This window comes from Periplaneta americana, chromosome 1 (assembly GCF_040183065.1).
Source record: "Periplaneta americana isolate PAMFEO1 chromosome 1, P.americana_PAMFEO1_priV1, whole genome shotgun sequence".
NCBI lineage: Eukaryota > Metazoa > Arthropoda > Insecta > Blattodea > Blattidae > Periplaneta > Periplaneta americana.
Window position 1 is genome coordinate 68,647,577 of NC_091117.1, and position 13,070 is coordinate 68,660,646.

Sequence of the window (13,070 nt, forward strand, 5' to 3'; positions counted from 1 at the left end):
GCTACGATAGGTAGCGATATCCGGTTACTCAAACCAGCTATAACGGCTGGGGGGGGGGGGGCTCATCGTGGTAACCACACGATACTTCATTCTGGTTGGATGATCGTCCACCTCTGCTTTGGCATGTGGCCGTGAGGCCAGCAGCCGGCTGGTCGGTCTTGACCTTTCGTGGGCTGTAGCACCACGTATTATTATTATTATTATTATTATTATTATTATTATTATTTATTTATTTATTTATTTATTTATTTATTTATTTATTTATTTATTTATTTATTTATTTATTTATTTTTGGAACTGTACATTCTTATAAGTAGGAACCATATTGTGGCCCAGGGCATAGGTTAGTGGTTAGTTGTTCATAGACTATATTGACGTGACGTCATGTTTGGCGCATGTCACAGGTAGGCCTGTATACTATTAGGGAACACTTGCATTTTGTTTGTGCTACAATTTACGTTCTATTCGTGATAAAAATATACCTTGCAGACTCTTCACAATGCATTATAGTGATAAAGATTGATATTGCGATGATTTTTCCTACAATTTCAATTATTTATTCAACTGATTGATTTTTACTGCCAGAGTTAAGACCATAGGCTTTCTCTTCCACTCAACCAGCATAAAAATGCGTAGCAAATATAAGTAACAGAGATATAGAAAAAATGGAATGATAATAGTAGTAGTAGTAGTAGTAGTAGTAGTAGTAGTAGTAGTAGTAGTAGTAGTAGTAGTAGTAGTAGTAGTAGTAGTAGTAGTAGTAGTAGTAGTAGTAGTAGTAGTAATAATAATAATAATAATAATAATAATAATAATAATAATAATAGTAAGAGCAAAATGTACATGTGTTCAGTTACATGTATTTCTAAGAATCAAACAATGACGTTTAGTGTTAAATAAGATAATTTGGACCAAAGTAATGATTAACATAATGAAGGAAAATTGATGTATTAAAAATAAAAATCATATTCTGCAAAAATTATATTTGAAGAAAGATCATATTCTAGAGACGAAGAACAGTGTTTCTGACAATCGGCTTTTGAAAGTAGTCTATAGGATGAGAGCCCCTTTACACTATGTACGCTATTTTTACTATTTAAATTATTATAATGAATGTAGGCTTACATTGATCAAACGTATGTACACTATTATACCCCATTTACAAAATAAGTAGGCTATAGTGCTATTAAATGAAATACCTTGCATTACAATACATAACACTGTACATAATACTGTAAATGATGTTTGATCAATGTAGGCCTTCATTATTTAGTTATATTTATATTTAGTTATATATTATTTACGACAGTGTAAATAATAGATTAAATTAACGTATTCTAGTGTACATAGTGTAAATAATTTAAATTGTAAATTTTAGTGTAGGGCCTAATTACTATGATGTACCGAAGTGCATATGCAGTTTCAGTGCAAAAATTCTGCGTTTCCATATGGTGAAGAATCGGTAGAACGGAGAATAATTCTCTCCGGCACCGGGACCGAACCCGGGTTTCTAGCTTTACGTGCTGGCGCTTTATCCACTAAGCCACACCGGATTCAAGTTCCGATGCCGGATTGAATCTCTCTCATTTTACGTTCTACCTACTGTGTTCCGCTCTGTTGGCCTACCCTCGTGTCACGGTATGTGTGTTAGTAGACACGATGTCCAACCACAAGTACAGAGGTGCACTCATTACGAGTGACGAAGTGGCCGCGGTCATACGGAACATTGCGCCGTCTTGAATCACAAAGTGAATATTTACGCTACATCATGTTACTATGATGTACCGAAGTACATATGGAGTTTCAGTGCACTGATAACTTTAATGAGAATTAGTTTTTTTTTAATCCATGTTGACTCTTTCGTACACTACTTTTAACACTTGAATATAAATAATTGATTAAATGGCGATCTTACTCGTGTTAATTGTGTAAGCACGTGCGGCTTACAGCTGTTTCGGTGCTTCTTCACACCATCCTCAGAGCCTACTAGATCTCGGCGTCATCTCTAACTTCGCTTCCTGTTGTGTGGGTGCGTTCGATTGTTGAAAAGTGTTGAAATGTGGTGTCAAATAGTGTGTGTGTTCTGAAATTGATCTGTGTGTTGAGAATTTGATCAGGGTGTGTTTTAGTGTTTAGTATTAGTTTTATGTTTTAGTGTTTAGTGACACAATCGAACGCACCCACACAACAGGCAGCGAAGTTCGAGATGACGCCGAGATTTAGTAGGCTCTGAGGATGGTGTGAAGAAGTACCGAAACAGCTGTAAGCCGCACGTGCTTACACAAGTAACAGGAGTAAGATCGCCATTTAATCAATTATTTAGTTTTTTAGTTGGTTATTTAACGACGCTGTATCAACTAGGAGGTTATTTAGCGTCTATGAGATTGGTGATAGCGAGATGGTATTTGGCGAGATGAGGCCGAGGATTCGCCATAGATTACCTGGCATTCACCTTACAGTTGGGGAAAACCTCTGGATAAACCCAACCAGGTAATCAGCCCAAGCGGGGATCGAACCCGCGCCCGAGCGCAACTTCAGACCGGCAGGCAAGCGCCTTAACCGACTGAGCCACGCCGGTGGCTAATGAGAATTATTTTGTAAGTCATTCCAATCCGTAGACACTACTTATAGTGGATGGGACGATATGAAAGTAATGGAGCAATGATGTGCTCTGGGAATCTTGTCCCACTGACAATGCTTACGATGTCCCGTGTGTTGCAGAACCCTGACATAGTGCTGGTGCACTATCTCAATGTGCCATATCCAGACGACAACAAGCTGGCAGTCATCACACCGAGCTTGGCTCTGTGGGGTGACAAGAAGGAGTGGACCAAGGAAGAGCTGGTGTCACAACTCAAGCCCATGTGTGAGTCGCCATCCGCCCCCTCTACAACCTCTACTTCTTCTACTTCCTACTCCAGTGCTGCTGGTGTTTCGCAGGGTGAAGTGAAAACAGATCTGTGTTGCCTGCTGCATCCTCCTTTTCTTTATTGCATGGCCTCTCTTTTTATATACCTCTCTATTTCTTGCATCAGCACTCGCAGGAGTTTCTTCTTTAGTAGTTAAGGCCGAGCGGTTCCTTCAATTTGAGAGTTTCACATAATTATGACAAACTATACTCAAATTTACTTTTCCTTGCATCTAAAAAAGCGTATTATTATTATTATTATTATTATTATTATTATTATTATTATTATTATTATTATTACTTGCAAGAAGTCCACACCTGTGGAGTAACGGTTAGCGCGACTGGCCGCGAAACCAGGTGGCCCGGGTTCGATTCCCGGTCGGGGCAAGTTACCTGGTTGAGATTTTTTCCGGGGTTTTCCCTCAACCGAATATGAGCAAATGCTGGGTAACTTAACGGTGTTGGACCCCGGACTCATTTCACCGGCATTATCACCTTCATCTCATTCAGACGCTAAATAACCTAAGATGTTGATAAAGCGTCGTAAAATAACCTACCGAAATAAAATAAAAAAACTTGCAAGAAGCAATAATAGCGAGCTACACCCTGTTAGACAATAAATAGAACGATGGAATTATAAAGAGCTTCAGATTTAACAAATTTTAGAGATAATTTATCAAAAACAATAACAACAACTATCATCATCATCATCATCACAGACATCATGGAATAGAATGTAATTTATGGGAGGGGACACTATGGCTCAGCACTGCGACCTGTTACGATCTATTGCGCTAACCCTTAAGCTAGGCGCATTTCCAAATCCACACCGACTGAGTACACTATGGTTCGCTCGTGCCCAGGTTTCAAGCAGGCAATCCCCTCGTCTCTAGGCCGGCCCCCTCCGTGCGTCGTCAGCCGGCGTTCGGGGAATGCTGTGAAATGATGACGAAATGGAGAAATGGTGATGGAATGAATGGATCCCTAATATGGCGAAAAACGGAAGAACTCTGAGAAAAACTCCAACTGCGACCTTGTCCACCGCAGTGTCAATGAAAAATCCCAGACCTGACCGGCACTCGAACCCGAGCCACCTGCTTGTCATGCTAGAGGTCTGACCACTCAGCCACCGCAGGGGTATACACATCATTGATTTGACCCTTCGACTCGTTCTGTCCCTATATTCAAAGTTGCTTCTGCCAACGTTTTCGTGGACTTCAAATATTTCTTTTCATTGTGTCTTACACTCTTGTAAGCTTTAAGTAGAATACGGATTTCTTGCCTTCTTCCTAATGTAAATACCAATTTGTTCTGTACTCGTCTATCCTGTCTGATATACTTGATAAATATGTACAGTGCATAAAAATTATTTTCTGTGGAACAAAATTCGTAGTAGTACTTATTTTTCTGTGAAATACAGCATTACTACTTTACTCTCAGATAAAAAGACTGAGTACATGTCTAAACAAATCCTTTTTCCAGTGCAAGAAAAAGTCTGCATACTCAATCGCAAACGTTCGAAGTGCGCTCTTCTTATCTACCTTAAAACAGTGTCTAATTCGACCTGACATTTCTGTGTCACGCTTGTAAATGCAATGGTGTAATACAGCGTTGTCAGACAGAGACTAAACGGAGCGGAGCGCTCCACTAGATTCGTTGCGTGCTCCGGTGTTTCCACAGACATAAGCAAGTTCACGCTCCGACTCTAGCTCCACAACCGGTTTTGGAGCTTACAACTCTGACACTACTGGTGTAATATTTTGACCATCATAGATGATCCTTTGTCTCAAGTCGTCTAAAGACTTAGCCTCTTTTTGAGGAACATAGTTTCACATACTTGCATAGAAAAAAATCAAGAGGTGTGAAGTCTGGAGACTGTAAGGACCATGATTTATGGCTTATAAAGGTCTCTATACAGCAATACTATCTCTACTTTCCACTCGGGGTAAATATGCTCATTTCATTAACCGTCAATCTGAATACGAGATCGTAATTTATCAACTAACTTTTGACTTTTTAGAAATAAACGAAGCTATTTTTACTTTAGAGTAATACAGTAATGCTGTGGTGTCTTTAATAGAAAGTGTGATTATTATGAATTTCGTATCATAGAAAATAATGTAATATATTTGCGTAGGCCTATATAATTTCAAAATGAGGTTGCTTTTTCTATTTGTCAAAGGATTTCTGTGTTAATTCTAAGTGCATGAAATTATGTCTGTGGGACCTTGATTTCTTTATGAAGGGAAGAAATATCAATTATACGAATGTGCGTCTAACAAAAGAAAGAACAATCATGAAACAACTGAAACTCTCAAAAGTGTCTGAGAACCATCTCGGCTGAGGTCTATGCAATTTCTTTGAGGCGATTTATTGATATAGCAGCATTTCAAATCTGAAGTTCAAGAAGTTCAACTATTTATTTATTCACCTCCGGCTTGAACCAGGTTAAAAATTTATAGAACTCGTCTCTTATTCATTCTAAATATGATTATAGCATGATACGTAGTTATAAGCAAAACTTATCACAGAGCTGTTTCTTTATTATTTCCATATCTGAAGGTGCCACTAGGAGCTGCTCTTCATATGCTTATTTGATACTCTATTTTCATGAAAGGTCTTATATCAGTTTTCTCTCATTCTTGACACATTTATTTTAATTTCTGAGGTGAAAGTAAGTATTAATATTATATTACACTTTGAATAGCACCTATAATTTTCCAACTGTAAATAATTGGACATTATGCTGAGCTTTCATCATTAAAGATTTACTGTGCTAAGAATTTCATTTCACCCTTTGTTAGACACTGGTTTTGTCTCATATTTTATGTATGGAGGCATGCTTACAGCTTTCATTATACAGCTGTTATTTTGTCTTCTGCAGGCACTAAAGTATTTAATTTAACTTCTTGGCTGCAACTTATAAATATTAAAAAAATTTATAACAGGATGCTCTGCTTTTCTTATTTTATTTCCTCTTTTTTTTTGGTCCGTAACATAAATTTGAATAAGTCATAGCTTTATTAATAACAGGTGTCCACCGGTCAGGTTAATTCAGCATTGTTTTGCCATCGACAATATGCTGCGCTGCTCTCGTGTTAGTTATTGGTTTAATAAATTTACTAACGTACTTACTTTAATAAATTATTATAAATAATCAAATTATATTCAACATTACAATAGACGATCGAAGTGCTCATCCTCTGCTCTGAAACATGCATCAATTCTGTTACAAAGATTATGTCAAGCTCATTTTGTTGTGTGGCAAAATCAATTATCGAATATTTTCTTTTAAATCTTCCAATTTACATGGATTGTTTGCGTGCAATTTTCATTTAAGTTACCTGACAATTAAGAGCCATAGGAATTTAGGTCCTGAGATCTAGGAAGCTACTGAATAAATATGTCAAACAAGCTCCACACAAAAACTCAACTGCGTATACGAAACCGGTTATCAGCTAAAGAAAAAAAAACACCCCCCCCCCCCCAGCTGCTGACCTTGAAGACGCGGAGAACACGTTTGACCAATTTCAGCTGTTTCCGATCAATCTAACCGGCGGATATCCGATGATTTTGTATATATTTTTAAATATATGTTCTCCCTCCCTCTGATGTCAGTTTCTTAACCTCTACATATAAACTATACTGCTTTCCTTTTGTAGTTTTTTTTCCATTCTGCCAAAAAGATATTTTATTAATTTATTGGTAAACTGTTCGTCATGAATTTTTCCTTGCTCTAGATCTTTAGCAAACCATTTCATAACAATGTGTAAGTACTGTATCTGTAGAGCGTTCGGAGTTTAGAAAATACCACTGGGTATACAGACGTCTTAGCGACAGTCCCCCCTCTTTGTAATATGAACTGAAATTCGTTATTTACGTGATGGAAATTAGGCTTTTGGGTAGTATGCCTCATTCAATCTGGCATGTTACTCATAGGTACTGTGAATGCCTAAAAATATCTTATAAGTTATTTACGTATTTTGTAACGTGTATAAAATAACAGATTTAAATCTATTCTGTTTATTCGATTGCTGGAAATACTAATAAAGTCTTATATAACTCTGTTTATAAGCACTATAACGTGTTTATATTTGCATTAATGCGTAAGTACAGTTTTTAGATTAACTTATGTTAGTTTATATAAGTTAGAAAATACGTAAACAACTTATTTCAGTTATATGACAAGAGGGGAATGACCGCTAAAAAGATGCCTATATACCCAATGTCATTTTATTAACTCCGAGCACCCTATTGTGCATTGGCCATAAATTTGATCTTTCATTCATTCATAGTGTTCTGCCCAAGGGCAGGTCTTTCACTGCAAATCCAACATTCTCCAGTCTTTCCTATTTTCTGTCTTCCTCCTAGTATCCGCATATGATCTATATCTAAATGTATTCTATTATCTGATGTCTTCTTCTGCCCCGAACTCTTCTCCCGTTCACTATTTCTTCCAGTGCATCCTTCAGAAGGCAATTTCTTCTCAACCAGTGACACAGCCAATTCTTTTCTTCTTCGTGATCAATTTCAGCATCATTCTTTCTTCACCCACTCTTTCCAAGGCAGCTTCGTTTCTTATTTTGTTTTAATACTAAGAAATTATCTTTAAATGTGTATGAGATAACATAGCCGTTTTTACTTTCTATAATTCTGGTACAATCCATAAATTATTGCAATTAATCTGCCGATATTAAAAATAGTAGGCCTGCTTACTCTTTAGTTCAAAATTATTACGAACTTGTTCTACATATGCGCTGTATATTCAAGATAACAATAGTGTTAAACCAAGAGAAAGTGACTTATTACAGAAATAGTAGAGTTAATTTGAGTTATTGATTTTACTACGTAAGTTGCATGTATCCAGATTGAATGAGACATGCCAGCCTCATGAAACATGAGTGAGAATTGACATGACACGAACGTCACAACTCAGAACTCAACAGGTAACTCGGAACACAAATATAGGCCATGAGAAAATTTTCAGCCTTTCGTTACAAAACACACTCTCCATCCTTATAAAAGAAGCAATTCTTGTTAACTATTTCTTATTCCGTTGTTGCAAGTTCCGTCTCTTGCATGTACAGTAGGCCTATAGGCCTATACTTATTTGACTCTTACTTTCTTATCCTACTAAATAAAAAGAGAAAGTTTTTTGATGCTGTAAAAAAATCGATGTTAAGATTTAGACAGAAATACACAAAAATATGATTTTGAACATTTCATCTGTCTGTTTATAGCGATTTCTCCGAAGCACAATTTTATTTTTAATCAGTATAAAAAATTACATTATCGGGGAATGAGACACATGAAATCTAAAACTTTCAATCTTATCATAGATAAAAAAATATTATTAGTGTGCAGTTTTCAAGTATAAATTCTTCTTCCTGTGCCCGATTTGTATACAGGATGTCTCAGGAGGAATGTAAAATGTTTTAGGATATTGTAGTTTGGGTTAACCTACATCGATTCAATCTGATATACCTATGTCCGAAGACTAATATTTGGGGAGAAATTAGGCTACGGGAAGAAATACTGGATCATCTTGCTGTTCCGTGTACTAAACTTGACGTTTTTTACCAGATCTTTTGCACACGGTAGCATCTGAGCATCGCAACACCAGTGCAACACACACACAACTAAATGGACATTCACTTGATATTTAATTCTTGTATTCTTATAGTGAATGTGCAGACATGGCTTTTGTTTATGGATTTTGGATGACAATACATTGTCTGCTGTTAAGGAATACAATGAAGTTTTCCCAATTAAAGGGTCCCATCTAGCTTTGTGTTTTCACTGTTTACCGGATGTTAGCTGAAATTGGCAAGCTACTAAGTGTTTCATTGAGGTCGGAAAGAGAACCGGTACCGGTACCTGATTTAAATTTTTAATTCATGAAATCCATACGAAGGGCAATCTTAGTAATGTGTCTTATGTAATTATTTTCTTTTCTTACTGAGTTTGTAACTTATTTAATTAATAAATAAACTTATTGGAATAATACAAGATGCTGTATTTTAAATAACGTTTCATATCACAATGTTCAAAAACGCAGAAATACGTCTTAATGCATCTTTACAGTTATAAGTTTGCCATCAATAACTTTCCAATCATTACATTTCGGACATATCAGTTCAAATCGATGTAAATTAACCCAGACTACATTATCTTGAAGTATTTTACATTGCTCCTGAGACATCCTGTATATACCCATAATTGACATTTTTTTCTTCGTTTCTAGCTTCCCAGTCACCATCCTGTAATCTTTTCGCTACCATCATCCAAATAATACCATAACACCTTCCATTCATGTTTTCTTAGATCTCTCGCTTCTTTTCTTTTCAGTTGGGGCCCATTCTAAACTCTGTTTTGGTAACCTATTTGCATCCATCTTTTTCACACTTTCAAGCCATTGTAATTGTTTAGTTTTCACGAACTTTATAATAAAATTGTTAAAATTCATTATCTCTCTTATCGTATCATTCGTAATTCTGTCTAGTTTACAACATCATGTTGACCTTCTTAAAAATACATTTCTGTTGACTGCAATTTTAATTTCGCATTCACATTCAATTTTTCTATGCCATAAATAATTAAACTTCCCTCTATTTATTTATAAATATGTATTTTAGTTTAAAAAATAATAATTTTATTCTTTCCAAATGAAATCAAATCAAATAAGTTTCCTCCTTTTATGCTGTGGTACATAGAATAAGACGGTACCGTATAAATTGATACTGAAGGAAAAATATTTATTTTTCCAAGATAATTATTTCTCGTATCATTCATTTACTGTTTTCTGCTCAAGCGCATGTCTTTCATTGTATACGTAGTATTCTCCACTCTTCCCTCCTTCCTCTTAGTCTTCACATATGAAACATATATCTTAATGTTGTCTATCACCCGAACTATTTCCCATTTACAATTCCTTCCAGTGCATCCTTCAGTAGCCAATGACCCAGCCAGTTTCCTTTTCTCTTCCTGATCAGCTTCAGCATTTTCTTTCTTCACCCACTTTTTCTAGCAAAGCTTAATTTCTTATTTTGTCTGTTCATTTCACATTCTCTATTCTTCTCCATATCAACATTTCAAATTCTTCTAGTCGTTTTTCATCACTTCGTCGTAATATGCATGTTTCTATCCCACACAATGCCTCACTCCACATACAGTACTCTACTAATCTCTTCCTTAGTTAATTTTCCATTGGTCCGCAGAAGATGCTACTTTTTCTATTAAAAGCTTCCTTTACCATTGTTATAAATTTCGTATTCCGTATAATTCAGCGACAATGAGAATACGTCCAATTTAAATATCTTATGAATGTGTATTGCCTAGGGAGGCTAAAGATTACGCTTAAATTCATACTAGTCATTAACGTTTTGTTTGTCGAATTCTTTTGCACGGCTTCACTAATTTTGCTAGTTTTTCTCAATGTCTTTCTTACATATAACTTTTCATTAAGATACTTCATCTTAACTTTACAATTTCATAATATAATTCATTTTTATGCAGTATGTAGCATGATGGCTTGGAATGAACGTATCCGCTGCTTTTACCTTTTATGTCAATCATTTTCTATCAACACTTTAATATTAAATTATTGTGGTACAGTGGAACTCATTTATGGTGATATTCTATTGGGTGAACAATTTATCTCCTGTCCGGAAAACACCAATTTGGCTATCGGCGGACGCGTTCCTACTTACCGGTTATGGAGATACCTCAGTATCGGCGATTGGACAAACTACTACCTGTTAATTAAAAATATTATGAAATAATTAATTAAGACGTAATTTACTCTCTTAAATAAGAAAGGAGATTCTGAAACGTCTGCCTTCTGGTTTAAAGCTTACGAGAGCTATGATCCTACTCAGGGTCTGCAGATACGGGTTGACAATGTTGCCTCTTTTCGCCCGGGAGATAATTTGCTCACTCAGTACTTAAAAATTGAATGTTATATACATTCTAATAACTGTTATAATTTCTAGATCTTGATGGTAGTATACCGGCTTTCATAGTTGCTTGTAAAGCCCAGTATCACAGTTTCAGTCCTAGCTGAGAACAACGGATCTCTAGATTAACAACAAACGAGATATTTTAATGAAGCCCATGCTAAGTGCAATGGTTTGAGGAGTAAACTCAAACACACCTATTGTGTAGCTATACAGGGTGTTAAAAAGTATCCAATATTTTAGGAGATGATAGCACGCATCAAAATAAGGAAATAATGTCTAATAAACATGGGTCCTACAACATATACTTTCTGAGTTCTGAACACTTGTTCATAGGAGGTGCTCAGTGTGACGTCCATTTATGGCAATGCATTTCTTTGCCCTACAATAAAGCAAACTACCAGATAATCATGCCATAGTTGACACCCTTGGCTTGGAATAATGATATGTCTTAAGGAATACTGAAAACAAAAGTCTGGTTGCGGATTTGAGTGAGTTTCAGCACAGATGATGATGTGAATTTTCGTAATCTGCATGTGTAGGCTGATGAAAATCCCCATGCAGTTGAAGAAACAAAGCATCAACACTGATTCTAAATCAACGTATGGGCAGGCGTTCTAGGTGGTAGATTAATAGGGCCATACTTGCTAACACAGAGACTTCCTTATTAACATATTGCCTGCCTTGCTGGAGAATGTGCCATGTCAGCAGAGACTAAAGATGTGGTTCGCGCACGATGGCGCACCAGCACATTTTCTCCGCAATGTGCGTGAACACCTGACGCTGACATTTCAGGACCGCTGGATTGGTCGGGGAAGCCCCACACCTTGACCTGCTCGTTCCCCAAACCTAAATCTCCTAGACATTTGTTTATGGGGAACATGAAGGACCCAAATCAATTTCATAGAGTGCGTGATTCCTTATTATTGTTCATGAGATAAAATATCCTCTTTGTATGAGCATTACTACTTGGTATGCATAGAACAAAACTAGCCAGTTTGTCCAAAATTATAATATTAATATTGTTTTATTTTAAACAGATGAGCACTAAAATCCATTTCCGCCCAAAAATTACTTTCCGAAAAGACTGCACATTTCAGTGAATCTCTTGAACAACAAAATTCATTATATAAACAGTCATCATTCACGGCAAAATCCAATGTTTAGAATAATGATTTTTATATTGCAAAAATAAGGGAGAAAAATGCTCAAAAGGAAATTACGGGAACCGGGAGACTGTTAAAAATTAGGGGCAAATACGGGAGATCCCGGAAAATATGGGAGGGTTGGAAACCCTAGCTATAATAAATCTCGCTGAATAACTGAATAATATTGAGGCAAAATTATGGTAATTCTCATGACAAGTAAATGAAAAGAATAAGCTTATTATGATATGTAAGGACATATTGTCTGCGCCATTGAGTTATATCACTACTTCGTGTAAGGCGCTAGGGAAGGCTTAGCCTAAAGCTTACAGTATAATAAGCTATGTGAAAACGTTTCTCTGTTTTGCTAATTGGACTTTTCAAACTTGATATTATAAAGTAACTATAGTATTTCAAACAACGCTGAAGAATTACAAAACTTCACTGAAAACACTCGGGTAAACTAGCGTACTTCTCGACCGAAGTGAAGAAGAACTTTTTGGTTCTCGTATTTATATAAGCGTGTTAACAATGTCCTACTACCATGATTTTTTTTATGAAAATAACTGTCATTAGCGGCACGAATATAACGCCATTACTGTATAGTCTGTCTACCACGCTGATGTTTATAAAATGTGCCTTCTTTGTTGCTTCTGATGTAATCAAACTGTGCGTCCAGAATGCTGCTTTACTTGGAGCATGATGCTCATATTTGTTCCTCCCGTCATCCTAACTTAATTGTATCCTATCTTTCTACACAATTAATGTACGCATGATCCTGAATCTCCTTGTAACCACTAGTGTATTGCTATATTCGTTAATGTAATTCTTCTGCTTCTTTAATTCGATTTTCTTTTCTTAAAGTTTTGAAAATCATCTTAAAAGAGTTCCATTGTAAGAAGCCATTTTAAGGTTAATAATCTTCAAATAACAGAAAAGACTGTTTTCCTAGTCATATATATGTTTCTACATTTAAACTTCATAGTTTAATTGCGTTGAGTCAGTGTAATATATAGGATGGTTCTGAAGAAAGCTATTGATTTAATTCCCAATATGCTCTGT

At 36.1% G+C, this 13,070-nt stretch overlaps 1 protein-coding gene across 11 annotated transcripts in view; it reads left to right on the plus strand.

The window, feature by feature from the left end:
- The window catches only part of Camta (Calmodulin-binding transcription activator), a 1,741,786-nt gene that overhangs the window by 1,572,703 nt on the left and 156,013 nt on the right, over nt 1–13,070 (plus strand). For 9 of the 11 annotated variants that reach the window (XM_069821663.1, XM_069821692.1, XM_069821654.1 and 6 more), the window contains one exon: nt 2,722–2,941. In XM_069821663.1, coding sequence (XP_069677764.1) covers nt 2,722–2,941 — 220 coding nt within the window. The remainder of the gene's footprint in view (nt 1–2,721; nt 2,942–13,070) is intronic. The other 2 variants (XM_069821701.1, XM_069821733.1) reach the window with 1 other exon arrangement.